Genomic DNA, 17,612 nt, shown 5'->3' on the forward strand with positions numbered 1-17,612 from the left:
CAAGAGATGCAGGCAGCCTACAGAAGAGTGTAGTGGGCAAGTGGCTCTCTCACTCTGCCTCTTTATTTTGAAATTCAGCCCTAAATCTGGAAAAAGTTCAAAGTCAAACATATTCAACTCTGAGTCTCTGCTTTTAGAAGATGGATGGTTTCATGAATCAGGACCTTTAAGTATAAATAAAACTAGGCAATTATGATTAGCATGGTAGGTTCACTATTGAAAGAGCATGTTTTCTTGTCCTCTCTCTTTGCATATGAGCATGCACATGGATTCTCTTTCCATCTCTATTAGATTGTCATTTCAACCCACTATCATCATCAGATAGCCTTGAATTTAAAAAGCAGAAGTATTACAGTGTTCCTGGTAACATCATTACAAACAAAACATAGTCAAAAATAACTAAAAATATTTATTTTAAGATGTTAGATTTGTAAATAACTAAAAATATTTATTTTAAGATGCTAGATTTGTTACATGTTGGGTGTGTTAACCTGTCATAAGATCCATAGGTGTGGGAAAGGAACTATTAACCATGAAGAAACATTTAACTAACTGCTATGTCAGCTTTTTAAAGGAGGTGCTAACTGCCTGAAGTGAGGAACTGCATCTTTTTCTTTTGTTTTTTTACAAGTGCTTTGAAATCCCCTACCATTAACCTTAAATCATTTTAGACCAATTATGTTATGTTCCTGCAGAAGGCATCTTGCCTCCTTATTCTCCCGTCATTTCCCCGTCCATGAGACGTGTTTGTTTGTACCTATTTCCTTTGCTAAGTACTTAAATGTCTGTGAATTAAAAAGCAATATATAAAACCGGCCTATCAAGTTCTGTGAAGCTCACACATTTAACTCAGTGGTCTTATAACCTGGAATAACACGACCAATATCGTTCCTGAAGTCTGTCGTATGCCGTTAGCACCCTACCGGCAGATAAGAGAAAAGCTTTTGAATTTACAAAGTCGTGCCCTTTAACTGGAGGCTGCTAATCTTTTGACTTTGCTTTGCCCTGTAGACGACTGAACACACTGAACAAGTGCGCCTCAATGAAACTCGATGTGAACTTCCAAAGAAAAAAGGTAAGGACGTTTCAGGAAATGTGCTGGCTTTGCCCCAGTTTTTGTGATAAGACCTCCCCAATTTAGTCTTTAAATCAGTAATGCTCTTAAAAGTAAGTTAAGTGTGTTTGACTTTGAACCTGTGTGTCAGCATTGTCTGGACACCTGATAATGTGAATTGCTGAATCTTGAAATTGCAAATAAAATAGAAAAAAACTCGTGACTAATACAGCAGGAACAAAAAGGGCACACGCAGTACTTAAAACTTTACGTATGTGCAATTCAAGTTAGCGAGTGGAAAGACAGTGTGGTTTCATTAGGCTGGCTTGTTTGCCAGTGCCATGTGAGTACACAATGGAAAATCCTGCTCGGAAAAAAATGGAAGCTGCTCAGACAAAAACAATAGCTTTTCTCTCTTTCTTGTACTGACTTATTCCCAGTTAAGAACATGAAAATAAACTCTGTCATTGTTACAAGCTCCTGTGTAACATGGAATTATTTGAGCTTAAAGGGTTTCGACAAGGAATGTAGAAACTGCCTATTGATTTTGAGAGTTTTGTAACATGTTAATGTAACATTAACTGTTGAACGTTTGACTTTCTGGTCACAAATTCCCCCAAGCCCTTCAGTGGTGTACAATGGTAGTTGTCGACTCTGAGAAATCTTGGTGTCTGTTTTTCCCTCCTTAAAGTGTTTGTCTATACCTCCGAGAGTTGCATTTTTGGTGTCTTTGCAGATTCAGTCTATTCACACTCTATTCGCAGTTTGAGGGAACTTGAAAAAAGATGGTTTTAATGTACAGATATTCTGCCTTTGGCACATGCCCATTTGTTCCTCTGTGTACGTAGCCTCTTTAGCTTGCATTTTGTCCCTTCACTGGAGCTGCAGGGACCCCTTCGCTTCACTGATTCAGACCCGATGGCTTTTTCTTGTCTTTGATAAGTGCCAGCACTTTCCACGTCAAACACCCATGTCACATCTGAGAGAAGGAATAGTAAAATCCCCTGACTGCACTATAACTTTATGATTTGGGCAGGTAAGTGCTGTAGGAAGAGGCTGAGGTCCTTCAGCAAAAAACAACTTAATTGATGAGCTGACCTGCTTGGAGCAGTGTCTGGTTTGTGTCCATGAGCTCTTGTACTTGTGTTCAAGCAGAGATACTGGAGCTGCGCAAGAGACAATTACGAAAAGCAACATACAGGTGAACACTGATTGTTCTGTTCAGTTCCTGTTCTTCTCTTCAACAAGTATTTTGGGTTTGGTGTGAGGTTTGTATGCTTGCTTGCTTGCTTGCTTCTTTAAGTGTCTGATTATGTTGGGTTAAAAAAAGGAGGATTTTCACATTACCTTTGTTTTTTATTAATTTTTGCTGCCACTCCTCCCTGTTCTTAATGGATTGAAGCCCTCAGCTGCTCTCTTTGCAGATGACCATTAATTTGCTATGGAAGTGAAACTGCCCTACTTGGTACTCTTTCAGGGGGACAGAAGCTAGTTGGGTCCATACCTGCACAAGGCCAGGGAGAAACAGAGCAGAGAAAAATGTAGAGAAAGAGGGGATGAAGGAGATTTGAGATGGCAGATATAGAGCAAGCAAAAGTAGAAGAGAACGTAGGGGAGAAAGGAAGAGGGAGGAGGGACTACTGACCGGAGGAAATGTAAATTCAAGTGTAAAAGCTGGAAATTGGGGCTGGAATTGAAGACTGAACCAAGTAAACTTTTTTTGCTGTAGATACTGCCTTTCCTAATAGTCTCTATGGTGATCTGAACAATGAAATGCAACATCAGCTTGCTTTGGAGGCTCAGCATAACAGGTTTGCACAGGACTAGCGCAGCTGCTTGAGCAATTCATCAAAATACGGCCAAGCAAGCTGCCAGACAAGGTTAGTGTGAAAACCAGCACGGGGTGAGCGTTCCCCACTGCCCGCTCTCCCACCCCGTACATCCACACTCTGGGCTGCACTCTTCCCCTTGGATTCATCGAGATGCGTACAGAAATCCTCGCGTATGTGTTGCAAATATGTCCGTAAGCGATTTGGACAGACAGAGATTAGCCTTTGGATTAAATGCCTTCTGCAGCTGTCGATTTATGAGAATTCCTGCCCCCAGCTGGAAAAATGTGGCATAATTCCACCACAAATAAACCCGCTTTTTTGCCTTTTGTTAGCATCCCTCTGTATCTCTGGAAAGTATACCCTCAGTCGAAAAGCTGCACTATTTTAAATCAACTGTGACAAATCTGTGAATCAAAACCTCTTTCTCTTTGGCAAATGTTATCAGTCAGTTCTCAAGAAACTTGCCCCTTCTCGTCTCCCCAAACATAGTGGTATTAAATGGACTTTTGAATACACGCCAAAGCCATGCACTTGATTTCACCCTAGGTCATACAGTCACTGCTCCAAGATGTCTGCTCCTCCTGTGTAAGGCGGATCGTTGCTTTCAGACCTGCTCTGGATCCTCTGTCCCCATAGCTGGTGACATGTTGGTTGGCAAAGTGCTCTCTGCATTTTTTTTAGGACAGTCTTGTTTGTCAGGGCACTCTGATATCTAACAAGAACAGTGGGTCACTCAGGATGTTCGTGGCTTCCAGAATTTCTACTGATTCCATCAAAAGAAAAGCACAGGACTCACAGTACAGCCGAATTTGGAGTGAGTCACCATGGCAGCATTTCAGTATCCAGATACTTCGTCTGATTTTTCTTCTGAAGAAACACAAGCATGTTTCGTTACCAATTAAAGGAAAAAAAAAAAAAAACAAACTAAACCTTTTTTTATTTAGCTGCAAATTTCGATACTGAAAACTCTGTTTTTTCTGACTGGCTCTTGGGCAGAATGTCATCCTATCTTAGTTGTGGTTTATTACCAATATCCATTTCTGTTCATCTCTACTTTCCTTTAAAAAATTTTAAAACATATTTTCCTCTAAAAATGATTTAAAGTATATTGACAACTGAATTTATGTTTATTTCTGTCTCCTACTCTGTGCTGTCCTCTTGGTGTTTTTCACAATGTCTCTACCACTTTAGCTAGTTTAATCGATTCCAGCTTGTAGAAAATATGGGCTAAATCCTGTCAGTTCGTACAGTAATGTCAGTCCAGCTAGAGGCATTTGTGTCAGCCAAAAATCTTCTTTAAAGTCCCCTTTGGCATACTGGGATGTACAACAAATTAAAAAAATATATTTTTATCCTATTGGCTGGTGCCATCAACGCTTCAGCAGTGGTATGCTTTGTAGATATAATTAACGCTACTAAATGTTTAAAAGTACATACTCTTGCGGTCTTTAAAATATCCACTTCGTGGCACTACTAAGACCATAATAGATGGATTTTTAAGTGCCTGAGTCTGTGCAATCCTTCGCTCTGTATATGCATACAGCAAACCGTGGAGTTGAAACAAAGGCAGAGCTGTCTGGTATGCCATTTCTTCCCTGCAGACAAACTGGCCAAAGCAGAATTAGCCTTTTCTAGCCCCTTTCCTGCTGCTTAACTAGCTGCTTAATTTTTCTCTCTAGCTAGCCGCAGAACTAAGGTCTCCATTCGTTCCTATGAACTAGTGTCAGCTGCAGAAGCGCTGCACACCTCAACATTAACAGATAAAAGAGCAATGACGAAACTTAAAATTTCATAGCTGTATTTCATTTTATGGTTTGGATATGATCTAAAACATCTGTCCGACTTGAAGTGATAAACTGGCAACAGCTTATGGCGTTAGTGAGTACTGGTTCTGGTAAAATTTGTTTTACATTTTTCAATTAGACAGGCCTATGGAGATCTAGTCAGAGATGGGAGATAACTTTACCATCAAAACTTCATAGAAAAATACTTCTAATAATAGACTTTTAAAATGAGAATTTTTCCAGTCCTAAAATAGTCTTTCTGGTTTAGCACCTCATTTTAGTCTGACAGCCTGTCATATTTTACTGCCTTCATACTGCTTCCAAGAATGTGAAGAGCTGTTTGGATGTCATGTAGGTGAAGTTAGTTTGTTCTGCTTTAAAACAAATGTGCAAGAATAATGCAGTATAAACTCAGTTCAAAGTCAAGGGAAGGATACTCATTAGCAACCGTGGGCTTCACATCCTTAGAGAACAGCAAGTTGGACACTGACTGTGTGTTCCATGCTGCAGATGTATCTTTTTTGTTTGAGCAAACAGATAAGAAAAATGTCATAGGGAGAGCTTTTTATCCAAATTTTTTTTTCAAGGCAAATGTCGTCTGCATTGCAGAGTAGCTCTTGGAGCTGCCTAAACATAAGGACAACTCGGCATGCCCCAAGCTGAAGGATGAGACTAGGAAGGGTTGTGGGACTGCTGCTGCCTTGGGAGAGGTTGAGGGAAGCCAGAGACAGTGGGGCAGGCTGGGGGTCATCAAGATTGGAGTGCCTCTGATGGCAAAGGCAATGAAGATGGTGGTTGCCACTGTAGGAAAGCTCACCTCAACTGTAGACGTTGCCCCATCCAGGACTGAGCCTAGCTGCTCCTCCTCCCCACACCTCCACAGCTGCCTCCACTGCCTCCCTTTGCCTGCGCTGAGACCCACCCTAAGCGATACCTCCAAATAGTATTTTTTTGCTGTTATTTTTAACATCGTGACTATCTATCTGTACTTATGTTCCCGAAACATAAATCTTGTTAGATGTACCTGGTCTGTGAAGTTTATAGATGTTTGTTTAATTCTTAATGCAAAACTAAGTGCAGCACCAGATATTTGCCGTCTTGGTTTGTTAAATGGCTCACGTTGCTGTAGAACCCAGCTCCTTCCCAGTCTTTACCATGTGTATCTTAACACCATCTTTGTAAGTCAGGATCTCTCCACTTGGACCTTTCAGAACCTGTTTTTTTCTGAACAGTTACTGTGGGCATCAGTCCTTCACAGTTCAGTGCACAGGCAATCTGCCCCACAGAAGCCAAGAGACATTGATGGAAGTGATGAGCTCCCTAACATAGAGCAGGGTCCTATTCCTTACTTGTTAAGTTCCTCAGTGAAATCTTTACAATTAAATGAAGGAGGCTATTATGACAGAACTGATGACCAATCTTTCATAATCCAGGTTCAGGGAGACTTTACCACCTGTTGCTCACATGGAGCAGCACAATCATGTTAAATCAAATAACCAGTAAAAGCACCTGCTTTTAACATGTGCCACTTGCTGTTTTCCAGAGTGAAGATTCAGATGAAGAAGACCTCTGTGCGATCAGTAATAAATGGACTTTCCAGAGAACCAGCAGACGATGGTCTCGGGTGGACGACATTGATGCTTTGCTTCACCAATCAGACAGACATGGATCTTCTGGGGACATTAAAATGAAAAATACAACAAGCAGCGAGAGCGTCCTTACAGACCTGAGTGAACCTGAGGTCTCATCTATTCACAGCGAGAGCAGTGGGGGAAGTGACAGCAGGAGTCAGTCAGGCATCAGCAGTGCTGTCAGGGAGACTTGCAACTGCTCTGGCCAGCATGATGTAGAAAGCACGCTGCTGCAAGACTCCACTGCGATAAACACCACCCTGTCCCCCAAGGACAACCTGAAGAATGAGAAACCAACACGAACCAAAGCAAAAACCTTTCTAAAACGCATGGAGACACTAAAAGCAAAAGGTGTGCATGGAAAACTAAAAGGCTCAGGAAGAACAGGTCCTCTAGAGATAAGTGGACCCATTCTCCAGTATGAGCCGAAATCCTTGAAAGACATGCACTGTGTACAGATAGTCAATGGTGATATCCAGAACTTAGGTCAAGATTCAGTCAAAAGAGGACTTTCCTTTTCTACCAAATCCAGCAGTGACGGCAGTCAATCCGAAAACAGCAGCAGTGGGGTGAGCACACCATGTTTGAAGGAACGCAAATGCCATGAAGCAAACAAAAGAGGTGGGATGTATCTGGAGGACCTAAATGTTCTGGAAGGAACAGCCTTACGGCAAGTGGTGGACCAAAACCGCAAAAACGAATTTCATTCCCAAGAGAACTTGGTCGTGCATATTCCCAAGGACCACAAACCGGGGACCTTCCCAAAGGCACTTTCTATTGAAAGCCTCTCACCTACAGACAACAGTAACAGTGTAAACTGGAGGACAGGCAGCATCTCTTTGGGAAAGCAGAACTGCTCTACTCCAAAAGAGCCTGGATTGATGATGGCTTGTTGTCCCAAAGAGAGCAGAATTAGTATTTATGACAATGTGCCAGGTTCCCACCTGTATGCTAGTACTGGGGACCTCCTGGACTTAGAGAAAGATGTCCTTTTTCCTCATTTAGATGACATTTTGCAACATGTCAACGGACTCCAGGAGGTGGTAGATGGCTGGTCAAAGAACGTGTTGCCAGCTCTGCCAGTTGATGATGTGTCGGTCAGGGAATCTCCGTCATTGCCTTTCCAGTCGCCCACACAGATCACACTTGATTTTGAAGGAAACTCTGTCTCTGATGGCCGGACCACACCAAGTGACATGGACAGAGATGGAACATCCCTGAACGAATCTGAAGCCACTGGTGTTAGAGACAGGAGAGACTCTGGGGTGGGAGCATCACTCACAAGGCCAAGCAGGTAGGTAGCAAGATTTTGTACACAATTCCATAGACTGTGAAATATGATCTAAAGAATCAGAGGCTCTCAGCCTGGGGGTCAGAAGGTGCAGGGTACCCTTACAGTTGTACTAATCCTGTATGGGGACAGGGACTTCCCAGGGAAAGGTGGGACTTAGGGAGAATGGACACCCTGCTAGGGAAATTCTTGTGTGGAATCAGTGGAGAATTGGTTTAACAGAGCAAACTAGGGCATTTTTTTCTCTCTTGATCCATCGATTATATAGTAGGACCCTGTATAGGTTGTGGGATGTATTTTCAACTTGTCTTCTAAGTTATGCACCTCAGTATTTATCCATCAGTATCCGTGTGCACTTTTTTAATGTACTGGTCTGCTTTTAAATTGTGTCGCTTTGTGCTCGAAGAGAACTTCCCTACCCTGCCTCAGTCCCTTATGTGACTGGATGAAATGGTGGTATACGATTAACTTCTTAATAAAAGTGAAAAGTGGAATTTTGTTAATAGCTTGCAGACCTCTTTCAAGGCAGAGGGATGAGCTCCTGCTGAGCCAAGGGAGCACGATCCTGGGTAGAGGCCTTTGCGGATCCATACTGCTGAGTGCAGAGTGGGTTTGTACGTGCAAAAGCAGTGAGAAAATACCCGGCATTTTCCGATCTGCTCTCAGTCTTGTCAAGTCCTCACAGAGGATTCTGCCGTGCCATGGTTTACTGCTGTCCGTGTTTGCTCACCACCATCATAAGCAAGTGAATTCGAGGAAACTGCCGAGTAAATGAGCAGTGCCAAAGATTTTAGGATGTGAGCCAGAACTCAAGTTTAGCAAAACAAGAGACTGAAATGAGGTTTTTTTCCCGATATATCCAGTACATAGAGAAAGTGTATTGGAGTAAAGAGAAGATGTGAGTGGCTCAATAGTTTGGTGGTTACGGCTCTTGCCAAGGAGACACAGAGTTCAATCCTTACTCCAAAAAATCCTTCAGTATTTAATAATAGAGATATTTGGAGAACCTCATCTCCAAATACCTTGGTGGTCAGGCTGGTCCCCTGGGAGGTGAGGGACCAGGCATCAAATCCCAGCTGAGTCAGGGAGAGAACATTTGATTCTGGGTCTCCCACATCCTGTTGGAAATGTGTGGGCTGAAGGGCAGAGCAGGCAGCACTGCTCCTCTGAGTACACGGATGGGACCCACACCCATTTGTGAATCTAACATTAAAAAAATCAAAAATTGGGCATTTCCAAAATTAAGGAGATTGAGCAAATTATTTTATTTGCCTCCAAGCTACATTTTCTTTCAGTTGACACACCACTAGCCATAACATTTGTGTATGCTTATGTATGTTTTGTATATTGCCCAGCCCGGTCTCACAGTATACCATCTTCTTCTGCCTAGTTAAAGCAGTTGTCTGATTTTTCTACTGTTTCTTTTGCTAAAGGCGATTACGATGGCATAGTTTCCAAATCTCTCATCGCCTGAGCCACTCCATCGCATCACTTCACATCAGCAATCAGTCAGCGGCCCAACTGAATCTACTGCAAAAATTCTCTCTGCTTCGTCTTACTGCCATCATGGAAAAGTACTCCATGTCAAACAAACATGGCTGGACCTGGTGAGTACCATTGATAACTGGAAGAGAGATATTTTTAGAAGAAAATAGTTTCTCCTAATTCTGTTATTCTGATAGTAAATTCAGTAAATGCAATTAGGAGGAACAACTGACTTCAGGTGTAGAATTTTAAACTGTTCACTTTAATCCGTTGCTGCCTAGTGACTCAGTGGCAAAGTCAGAAATAGATCCTGGAGGTCTGACTTCATTCCTGTGCTCTAACAGTTAGAGAGACAACCCCAACCTCTCTAACAACACTCCAGTTCCAGAAAAATAAACAGGAGTAGGAGAGAGTGATTGAAAGTAGGAAATGTTTACAGTAAGTCTTCCCCAGAATTCATTTTGTGATTTGAAAAGAAACAGCTGCTGCTGATACTTCGTGTATTGGATATTGGTTGGTTTGTGCTTTAAAAGAAGGGTTAGAACAGTTACGGTTTTCTCTGCAGATCAAAAGATGCAAAGCTTTAGCCTAGTTCTGGATCAGCGTTAGAGGGAGTTTGCAGCTGTGGCAGCTGTAGCAGCTACCTGGTCACTCAGAGAGTGGAGTGAAGGGCAGATGGACATGAAGACTGGCAGTCTGGCTCCTTCTGTAGCAACTGGCTACAGAAATCTGCATATTTAATAGCATACGAACAGTGATGGGCCACACAGACTGAGGTATACCGGAATGGAAACGGGCATAGATCAGAGATTATAAGGACCTGAGAAATAATCAAAAGGATAACAGAAACTTTCCCTAGTACACAGAGACACTGAGTACAAAAATAGTACAACTTGACATTTACATTGTGATTTCCGTGTTCAAAGCACTTCACCAAAATCCCACTAAATTCAACTGTGAGCTAGATAAGGCAAGTTTGCCTTCAAAACTGGAAAAATAGATACAAAGGACTACATGTGAGATTCACCTCATTGACATCAGCCACTCTGAAATGTTATGAGTCTAATCTGAGCAAGTTGGGTCACCTGTCTGTGGTCAGTGAAAAAAGACAGGCAACTCCAAAGGCAGCTCATTCTATCCAAGGTTGAGAGTCTGTGCTACTCTCCAGAGGTGCCTCACTCCACAATGGGTATAGAGGCAGTCTGGACTGCAAACTCTTTCTAAATCTCTGTTAGAAAGCTAAAATTCAATAAGATGAACCCCCAGATCGCTGTTCTCCCTTGGTGCAGCTCCCTGCAGCTAGCTGACATCTGTACTGGAATGAATCTCACCTTAATCAGCTCCAAATAAGCAGACTGGCTTAGAGCAAATTCTAGGTCCCGCTGTTTGTACAGAGGTTTTACCTCGTGACACATATTTCTTCAGTTTGTATAATCAGTCTCTAAGGATTTATAAGAGTGAGACTCTAAATAGCTGAATAGCTGTAAAGTTGAATGTTGTACTCCTTCAGTAGGTCATTTAATCCAAATTTTATCTCCTTCCCATACAGATGAGAAACATCTTTGTCACATTCAGGTCATATTCGCCTTTTTTTTGTTGTTTAATTTCACTGCAGTCTTGACTCCCACAAAGGGAATCCAGTTTGTTCTCGTTTTCACCATCACTTTTGGAAGAAAGCAAGCTCACCAGCTTCACTTTAGTTACTCAACTAGAATAAATCATATAACACCAGGGATGAATCTGGCACGTAGGGATTTCCCACCATCATTTATTACTGTAAATTGTTAGTCAATAGAAATGCTAAATCATGTAACTGGTAGTATAAAAATCATTCAGCGTGTTAGAGGACTGAACCTCCTTTTCTCTCAGATACTCTCTCCACTATGCTTTGCTGTGCCATTCCTTTGAATCCCTAAACCATGTTGGCTTCAGCTGGATGACAACTGCATATTAAAAGTTTTTTGTTAGAACAGATTGTTATGCTATATCTTAGAGCCGGAGGCCATCTACCTATAAAAGTTGTCATGAAATCCACCAGTTATACAGATTGTGAAGTGTCCATGTATCGTACATTACATGTTAGTTCACCATCTTTATAAAAAAGGAGGTGGCCCCAGTTACCAATTTCTGCCAGCAGAGTTACTCAGAGAGACTGTGTAAATACTCTGATATTTTCATGCAGCCTGTTCATCTTAATTTTCAGGTCCGTGCCAAAGTTCATGAAGAGGATGAAAGTCCCTGACTACAAGGACAAGAACGTCTTTGGTGTGCCTCTGATAGTTCATGTCCAGAGAACGGGACAGCCCCTTCCCCAGAGCATACAGCAAGCACTACGCTACTTACGGAGCAACTGTCTAGATCAGGTGTGTACATAATGCCAGGGACTCAGTTGATTTTTTCTGAAAAGCCATCCTAAGCAAGCAACGGTGAAGCTTTTTGTACTTAGTACCAAAATGATTTGAAAATTGTTACATCTCTTGTTGGGCCCAGATCTCCCCTGGTGATTTGAGACTTGGTGCCAATACTAATGGTTGGCCATTTTGAGATTTGTATCCAGCTACTCTGTTGAATTCTTGTAGCTGTGACAGTCCTGCTGATTTGTATACAAAAGCCTACCTCAAAGAATGATATGAGAACTTCATGTCTCTCGAATGAGAGCTCAGGACTCTCAGCTTCTACCTGTATCTGCACTGCTCGTGCTTGACTGTTGACACCGAGGGTTAATTGCATGCACTGTTTCACAAGATGTGGTACAAAAGGTTTTATTTACTCAGCAAGGAAAGAAAAGTCCAAGAATAGATGGCAAACTCAGCAAAATATTCAAAGTATTCTGTTGACAAAGTCAGATATATCCAGATAGAGTTAGGTCAGCAGGGGTTCAATGCTAAAGCCATTATGGTAAGTTTCCTTTTATAGTGTTCTTAGCTGCAACAATCCAGCTGGGAGACCCTCATGCTCAAAGTATTTCAGACTTTCTGATTCCCTTTAGCCACAGAGAAGGGACATACTGATCATATTTTTACTGTTCTTCCCCTAAGGATGAGGATATGTATCTTTATGAAAATAGGACTGGGAGAAATCCCCTGGCTGATTGATTTCAGTCCTCTACTATTATTGACCTCATGTTGTATGACCTCTTCCGTAACTGCTTTTAGATAGTTGTAAACTCAAAAGGAGCAACCAGCATTTTACACTGCAGACTTTGCTGCTTTCCTAGCTCTGAGCACACGAAAAGGAAGGAAGTGGTCAGTTCGGAATCTTTCCATTTTCTGATCACCATTTCGGTTGCTGTTCGTGCTGCTTTGTGGGTGACAGTCATCTCCCTCAAAATGTCTAAAAATTGAATGCCTGTGAATCACAGCTCCCTTTAGAGCCAGTGGGGAGGCTCAGACCCTTCCTATCCTTTCTCTCTATTGATTGTAAAGAGATCCTGTAGCGGTCAGACCTTGACATCTGACTCCTGGGTACCAAAAGTGAGGTGAGATGAGTTCTACCTACCATACGTGCACAGGAGTTGAGGGATGGGAGGAATAGCCTGTTGGAAATGTATTAATAGAAGATGCATAGAGACGACCAGAAGTAGTATATTCAGTAGCTAACAAGCCTGGTTATCACTGTGATAATCTGAGTTCAGGTACTGAGCAGGGAAACCTAGTATAGGAAAAAAAGTGATGCAGGAAAGGCCTGGAATCAGTGGTGGGATTGGAGAAAGTGACACGCCCAAGTATGAGGAATAAGAGATGTGGGGATAGGGATGGGCTCATCAGCTAAGAAGCAGAGCAAAAGGAAGAAAGAGAAAAGAGATGGGGGAGAAATGAGGGAGAAAGTAAAAGGGAGAGTAAAACCAAAGAGAAAGAAAAAGCTCTTGAGAGATTTGAGGGGGTCGGAAAGAGTGTCTGTGGGAAGTCTCAGACAAATACCTGCTCCGAGAGGGAGGGTTTACTTGCTGGTAAGAATCAGAGCTATGTGAAGGACCATTTCAACTCAGTTTGAGTTTCCACTCAGTGGAAAAACATTGAATAGAAAATGAAGGAGAAGTACAGACTGGGACCATTTAAAATATCTTTCCACCAAAAACCTTTCTAGGCCAAAACCCTCCAAGGCAATTCAGCTTCTCTGCTTTACAGCCACTCCCTTTGTTCTCATTTGCATTCAAAGTCTCCTAACATCTGGCCAGAGGTCTGAGCAGCCTCCAGTCTCCCCCAGCAACTCACTTATGCGTCTCTTCCGTGCACTGCAGAAGGCAGCCTGAGTCCTGAACAGACATCAGAGCTTCTACTGCACGCACTTGGTAAAGTTGAGGTTGCTCTGAACCATTGTAAAGTCTGGATCCTGGCACTGGAATGTCTAAAATGGTATGAGGAGCATCACCATTATTTGTAGGCCACATTACTCAGTTTCAACTTGTGAAATGGAAACTGCTTCACCTTTGTCAGCTGCATCTTAATTTTTGTCATGCATCGCATGGCTGCTTGAAGGGCAGGTGATCCACAGCATGAAGATAATAAAGAGATTGGGCCAGACCAAACTCTGATAAATCACTGGATTTATGGTCCCATTTTATTTACAGAATGAGTGCATAATATTGCAACAGAGCCTAAACCACCTTTTTCTATCAGGTGAAGAGCTGTCCTCTTTCGATTAATTATAATTTTTTCCAAGAAAAAGGGATATAGGAGTTCAGATAAATACCATTAAACAAAAACAGAGATTGAGAGTAGCAGAATGATGTGCAGCAGGAGATTGCGCGGGTGAGATTTGATGCCTGACCTCTCGAATCAGACTTAGCTGGAAGTTTTTAAAGGTTCTTTACACCAGCAAGGACACTCTCCATCAAAAGCAGAAAACTGAGCCTTTGCTCTCACATTTATCCACCGCATGCCAAAATTGTATTTTTTGATAGAATCACCATATGCCCTTCTGCATCTTCAGCACACATCTCTAAGAGGAAAAGGGATTTAAGAAGAAGAAGAGAAAGGGAAAGGGAAAACCAAATTAAAAGAGCCAGATTCTCTTTCTTGTATACTCTGTCAGAGCAAAGAGCAGAGCTTCACCTGTGAGCAGAAATACAGTGCACTGGGATGTACACAGGGCACACTCGAGTTCTCTACTTCCTACACACAAATACAGCTCACGAGCGATGCTAAATTCATCAATAAGAAGACATAGCAGAAGATCCGCTCACAGCCAGTCTGGTGTAGCAGTTCATCTCCATAGAAATAAATACATCCCCTAATAGAGCTGCGCAGTGTGTAATTAGTGTCATTAATGTGCGAGTTAACGAAAGTCCTAAATACCATGTTCCTGCGCTCTAGGGAGAGGAGGGACCTACGTGAACTCTGTGCTGGCACAAGGCAGGCAAAGAAGCCCAAAAGGCATTATTTCCTTTCCTTTACACATTTTCATTGGTGGACTATGCCACACAGAAGGCTGAACTGATCAACAAAGACAAGACAGTGGGAACAGAAGTCTGAAACTCCAAACCTGAAATGTGCCTTTTTCATAGGTCTTTCTCAATATTTCGCCTTTTCCCCGGTGAAACTGAAGGAAAACTGTGCTAACGCTTCCCAAATGAAACACTGTAAACTCACTTGGGAATAAATAATGTGGTTAAGGCTCAGGAATTCCCCCCGGGGGAATTCCATTGGCAAGAAGGACGGTAAAAGGGCAGCACTGCTGTGAAGGCACTGGCAGGCATCATTTGAAGAATTACTGCTTCCTTTAGAATGGAGAGCAAACAGGATAAAAACGTATCTTAGTGACACTGCACAAGTAATCCCTCTGCGGCCCCCATTTTAGAATTAGAGATTTCAGTGGGATTTGGGGGAACTGTAGGAAGCAGAGAGCAGGAGAGGGAAAAAATAGATTTGGTTTTAATTTCAAAGCTCTACCAGGATGTACTCATCTTTTGCCATAGCATTTATTACTTAGCTGAGCATAATATTTTCTTGTTAGTCTTCAAAATATATACCCAAATAAACATGAGGAACCAGATTCTCAGCTGGAGTAAATCAACAGACAGTCACACAAGCCAAGCAAGCCACGCTGATTTATATCAGCTGAGCATCTTGCTTAAACTCTTCAGGCAGCAGGGAAACCACATGGCTCTAGGATGGGGTAGAGAGCAGCAGCAGCGGCATTAACTCTTGCAGTCCTGCCATGAGATCATGCACTTGTCTACGAGACTGTGGGCAAGTCATGACCATTGCCTTTGCACACAGAATCATAGAATCGTCTGGTTGGAAGAGACCTTCAAGATCATTGAGTCCAACCATTCACCCTGCACTGTCAGAGTCCCTAAACCATGTTCCTCAACACCAAATCCACACGGTTTTTAAACACCTCCAGGGATGGGGACTCCACCACCTCCCTGGGCAGCCTGTTCCAATACTTCACAACCCTCTCTGTAAAGAGATTCTTCCTGATATCTAACCTAAATTTCCCCTGGAGTAACTTGAGGCCATTCCCTCTCGTCCTGTCATTCATAACGTGGGAGAAGAGACCGACTCCCACTTCCTTTCAGGTAATTGTAGAGAGCGATAAGGTCCGCCCTGAGCCTTCTCTTCTCCAGACTAAACAGTCCCAGCTCCCTCAGCCGCTCCTCATAGGTCAAGTTCTCTAAACCCTTCACTAGTTTTGTTGCTCTTCTCTGAACCCGCTCCAGCACCTCAACGTCCTTCTTGAAGTGAGGGGCCCGAAACTGGACACAGTACTCAAGGTGTGGTCTCACCAGTGCGGAGTATAGGGGGACAATCACTTCCCTGCTCCTGCTGGCCACACTGTTTCTGATATATGCCAGGATTCCGTTGGCTTTCTTGGCTGCTTGGGCACACTGCTGGCTCATGTTCAATAAGCTGTCAACCAGCACCCCCAGGTCCTTCTGTGCTGTGCAGCTTTCCAGCCACACTTTCCCAAGCCTGTAATGCTGCAGGGGGTTGTTGTGGCCCAAGTGCAGGACCCAGCACTTGGTCTTGTTGAATTTCATACAGTTAGCCTTGACCCATCGATCCAGTCTGTCCAGGTCCCTCTGTAGAGCCTCCCGACGCCCAGGCAGATCAACACTACCTCCCAATTTAGTGTCATCTGCAAACTTGCTGAGGGTGCGCTCGATCCCCTCATCCAGATCATTGATAAAAATGTTAAAGAGAACAGGCCCCAACACTGAGTCCTGTGGAACACCACTGGTGACCGTCTGCCAGCTGGATTTAACTCCATTCACCACCACTCTCTGGGCCCGGCTGTCCAGCCAGTTTTTGATCCAGCGAAGCATGCACCCGTCCAAGCCATAGGCAGCCAGCTTCTGCAGAAGAATGTTATGGGAAACAATGTCAAAGGCTTTGCTAAAATCGAGGTAAACAACATCCACAGTTCTTCCCTCGTCCACTAAACGGGTCATTTTATCATAGAAGGAGATCAGGTTGGTCAAACAAGACTTGCCCTTCATAAATCCATGTTGACTGGGCCTCATCATCTGACTGCCCTGTACGTGACACATGATAACACTAAGGATGATCTGTTCCATGAGTTTACCTGGCACTGAGGTCAGACTGACCGGCCTGTAGTTCCCTGGGTCTTCCCTCTTACCTTTCTTGTAGATTGGCGTCACGTTTGCCAACCTCCAGTCAGCTGGTACCTCCCCTGTTAGCCAGGATTGTTGGTAAATGATGGAAAGTGGCTTGATGAGCACTTCTGCCAGCTCCCTCAGCACTCTTGGGTGGATCTCATCCGGCCCCATAGAATTCTGCACATTTAAGCTGTGTAGCAGTTCGCTTACCGTTTGCTCTTGAAAGAAACCTTGATAAAGCTCTCCATCTCCACCATTTGGTTCTAGAGGCGTATCACCCATTGAGTTAGTCTGACCATTAAAGACTGAAGCAAAGAAGGCATTGAGTACCTCAGCCTTTTCTTCATCCTCAGTCACTATTTCTCCCCTTGCATTTAGCAAGGTGGGGAGATTCTCCCTAACCCTCCTTTTACTGTTAAGGTATTAACACGTTTCTCTTGTTCTTGCCTAGAGTGAAATAAGCAACCCAAGCTTTGGTCATTACCAAAGTTCCCTGTAATATTAAACTCAATTCAACATGGTGCCTTTTTAGGTGGGTCTGTTTCGAAAATCTGGAGTGAAATCTCGAATCCAGGCCCTGCGTCAGATGAATGAGAGCTCCCCAGAAAATGTCAGCTATGAAGATCAGTCGGCATATGATGTGGCAGACATGGTAAAGCAATTTTTCCGGGACTTGCCAGAGCCTCTCCTCACGAGTAAGCTAGGAGAGACTTTCCTACACATCTACCAATGTAAGTTCCAATATTTTTATTATTATAAACAAATGGGCGATATTATATATTGTGTAATAATATGTTGTAAATAATTTTGATATGTTAGTACTGAGTGGGATTCTTTCTGCTCACCTCCAAGATGTATAAAAGAACCTCTCTGCCTTCAAAATCTTTCACTGAGAGATTTTTAGAACTGCCTAAAGGTTTCAGTGTCAAAATACTGGCAATTTTAATGGAAAGACAGTGTTGAAATCTTGG

General features: G+C 42.9%; 1 protein-coding gene across 5 annotated transcripts in view; it reads left to right on the top strand.

Annotated features, from left to right (window-relative positions):
• STARD13 (StAR related lipid transfer domain containing 13) overlaps nt 1-17,612 on the top strand; it is a 268,378-nt gene that overhangs the window by 239,444 nt on the left and 11,322 nt on the right. For all 5 annotated transcript variants that reach the window (XM_086612902.1, XM_086612918.1, XM_086612936.1 and 2 more), the window contains 5 exons: nt 1,012-1,075; nt 6,214-7,595; nt 9,026-9,199; nt 11,281-11,440; nt 17,174-17,372. In XM_086612902.1, the coding sequence (XP_086469028.1) occupies nt 1,012-1,075; nt 6,214-7,595; nt 9,026-9,199; nt 11,281-11,440; nt 17,174-17,372 (1,979 nt within the window). The remainder of the gene's footprint in view (nt 1-1,011; nt 1,076-6,213; nt 7,596-9,025; nt 9,200-11,280; nt 11,441-17,173; nt 17,373-17,612) is intronic.

Source organism: Tauraco erythrolophus, chromosome 1 (genome assembly GCF_009769465.1).
Source record: "Tauraco erythrolophus isolate bTauEry1 chromosome 1, bTauEry1.pri, whole genome shotgun sequence".
Classification (NCBI taxonomy): Eukaryota; Metazoa; Chordata; class Aves; order Musophagiformes; family Musophagidae; genus Tauraco; species Tauraco erythrolophus.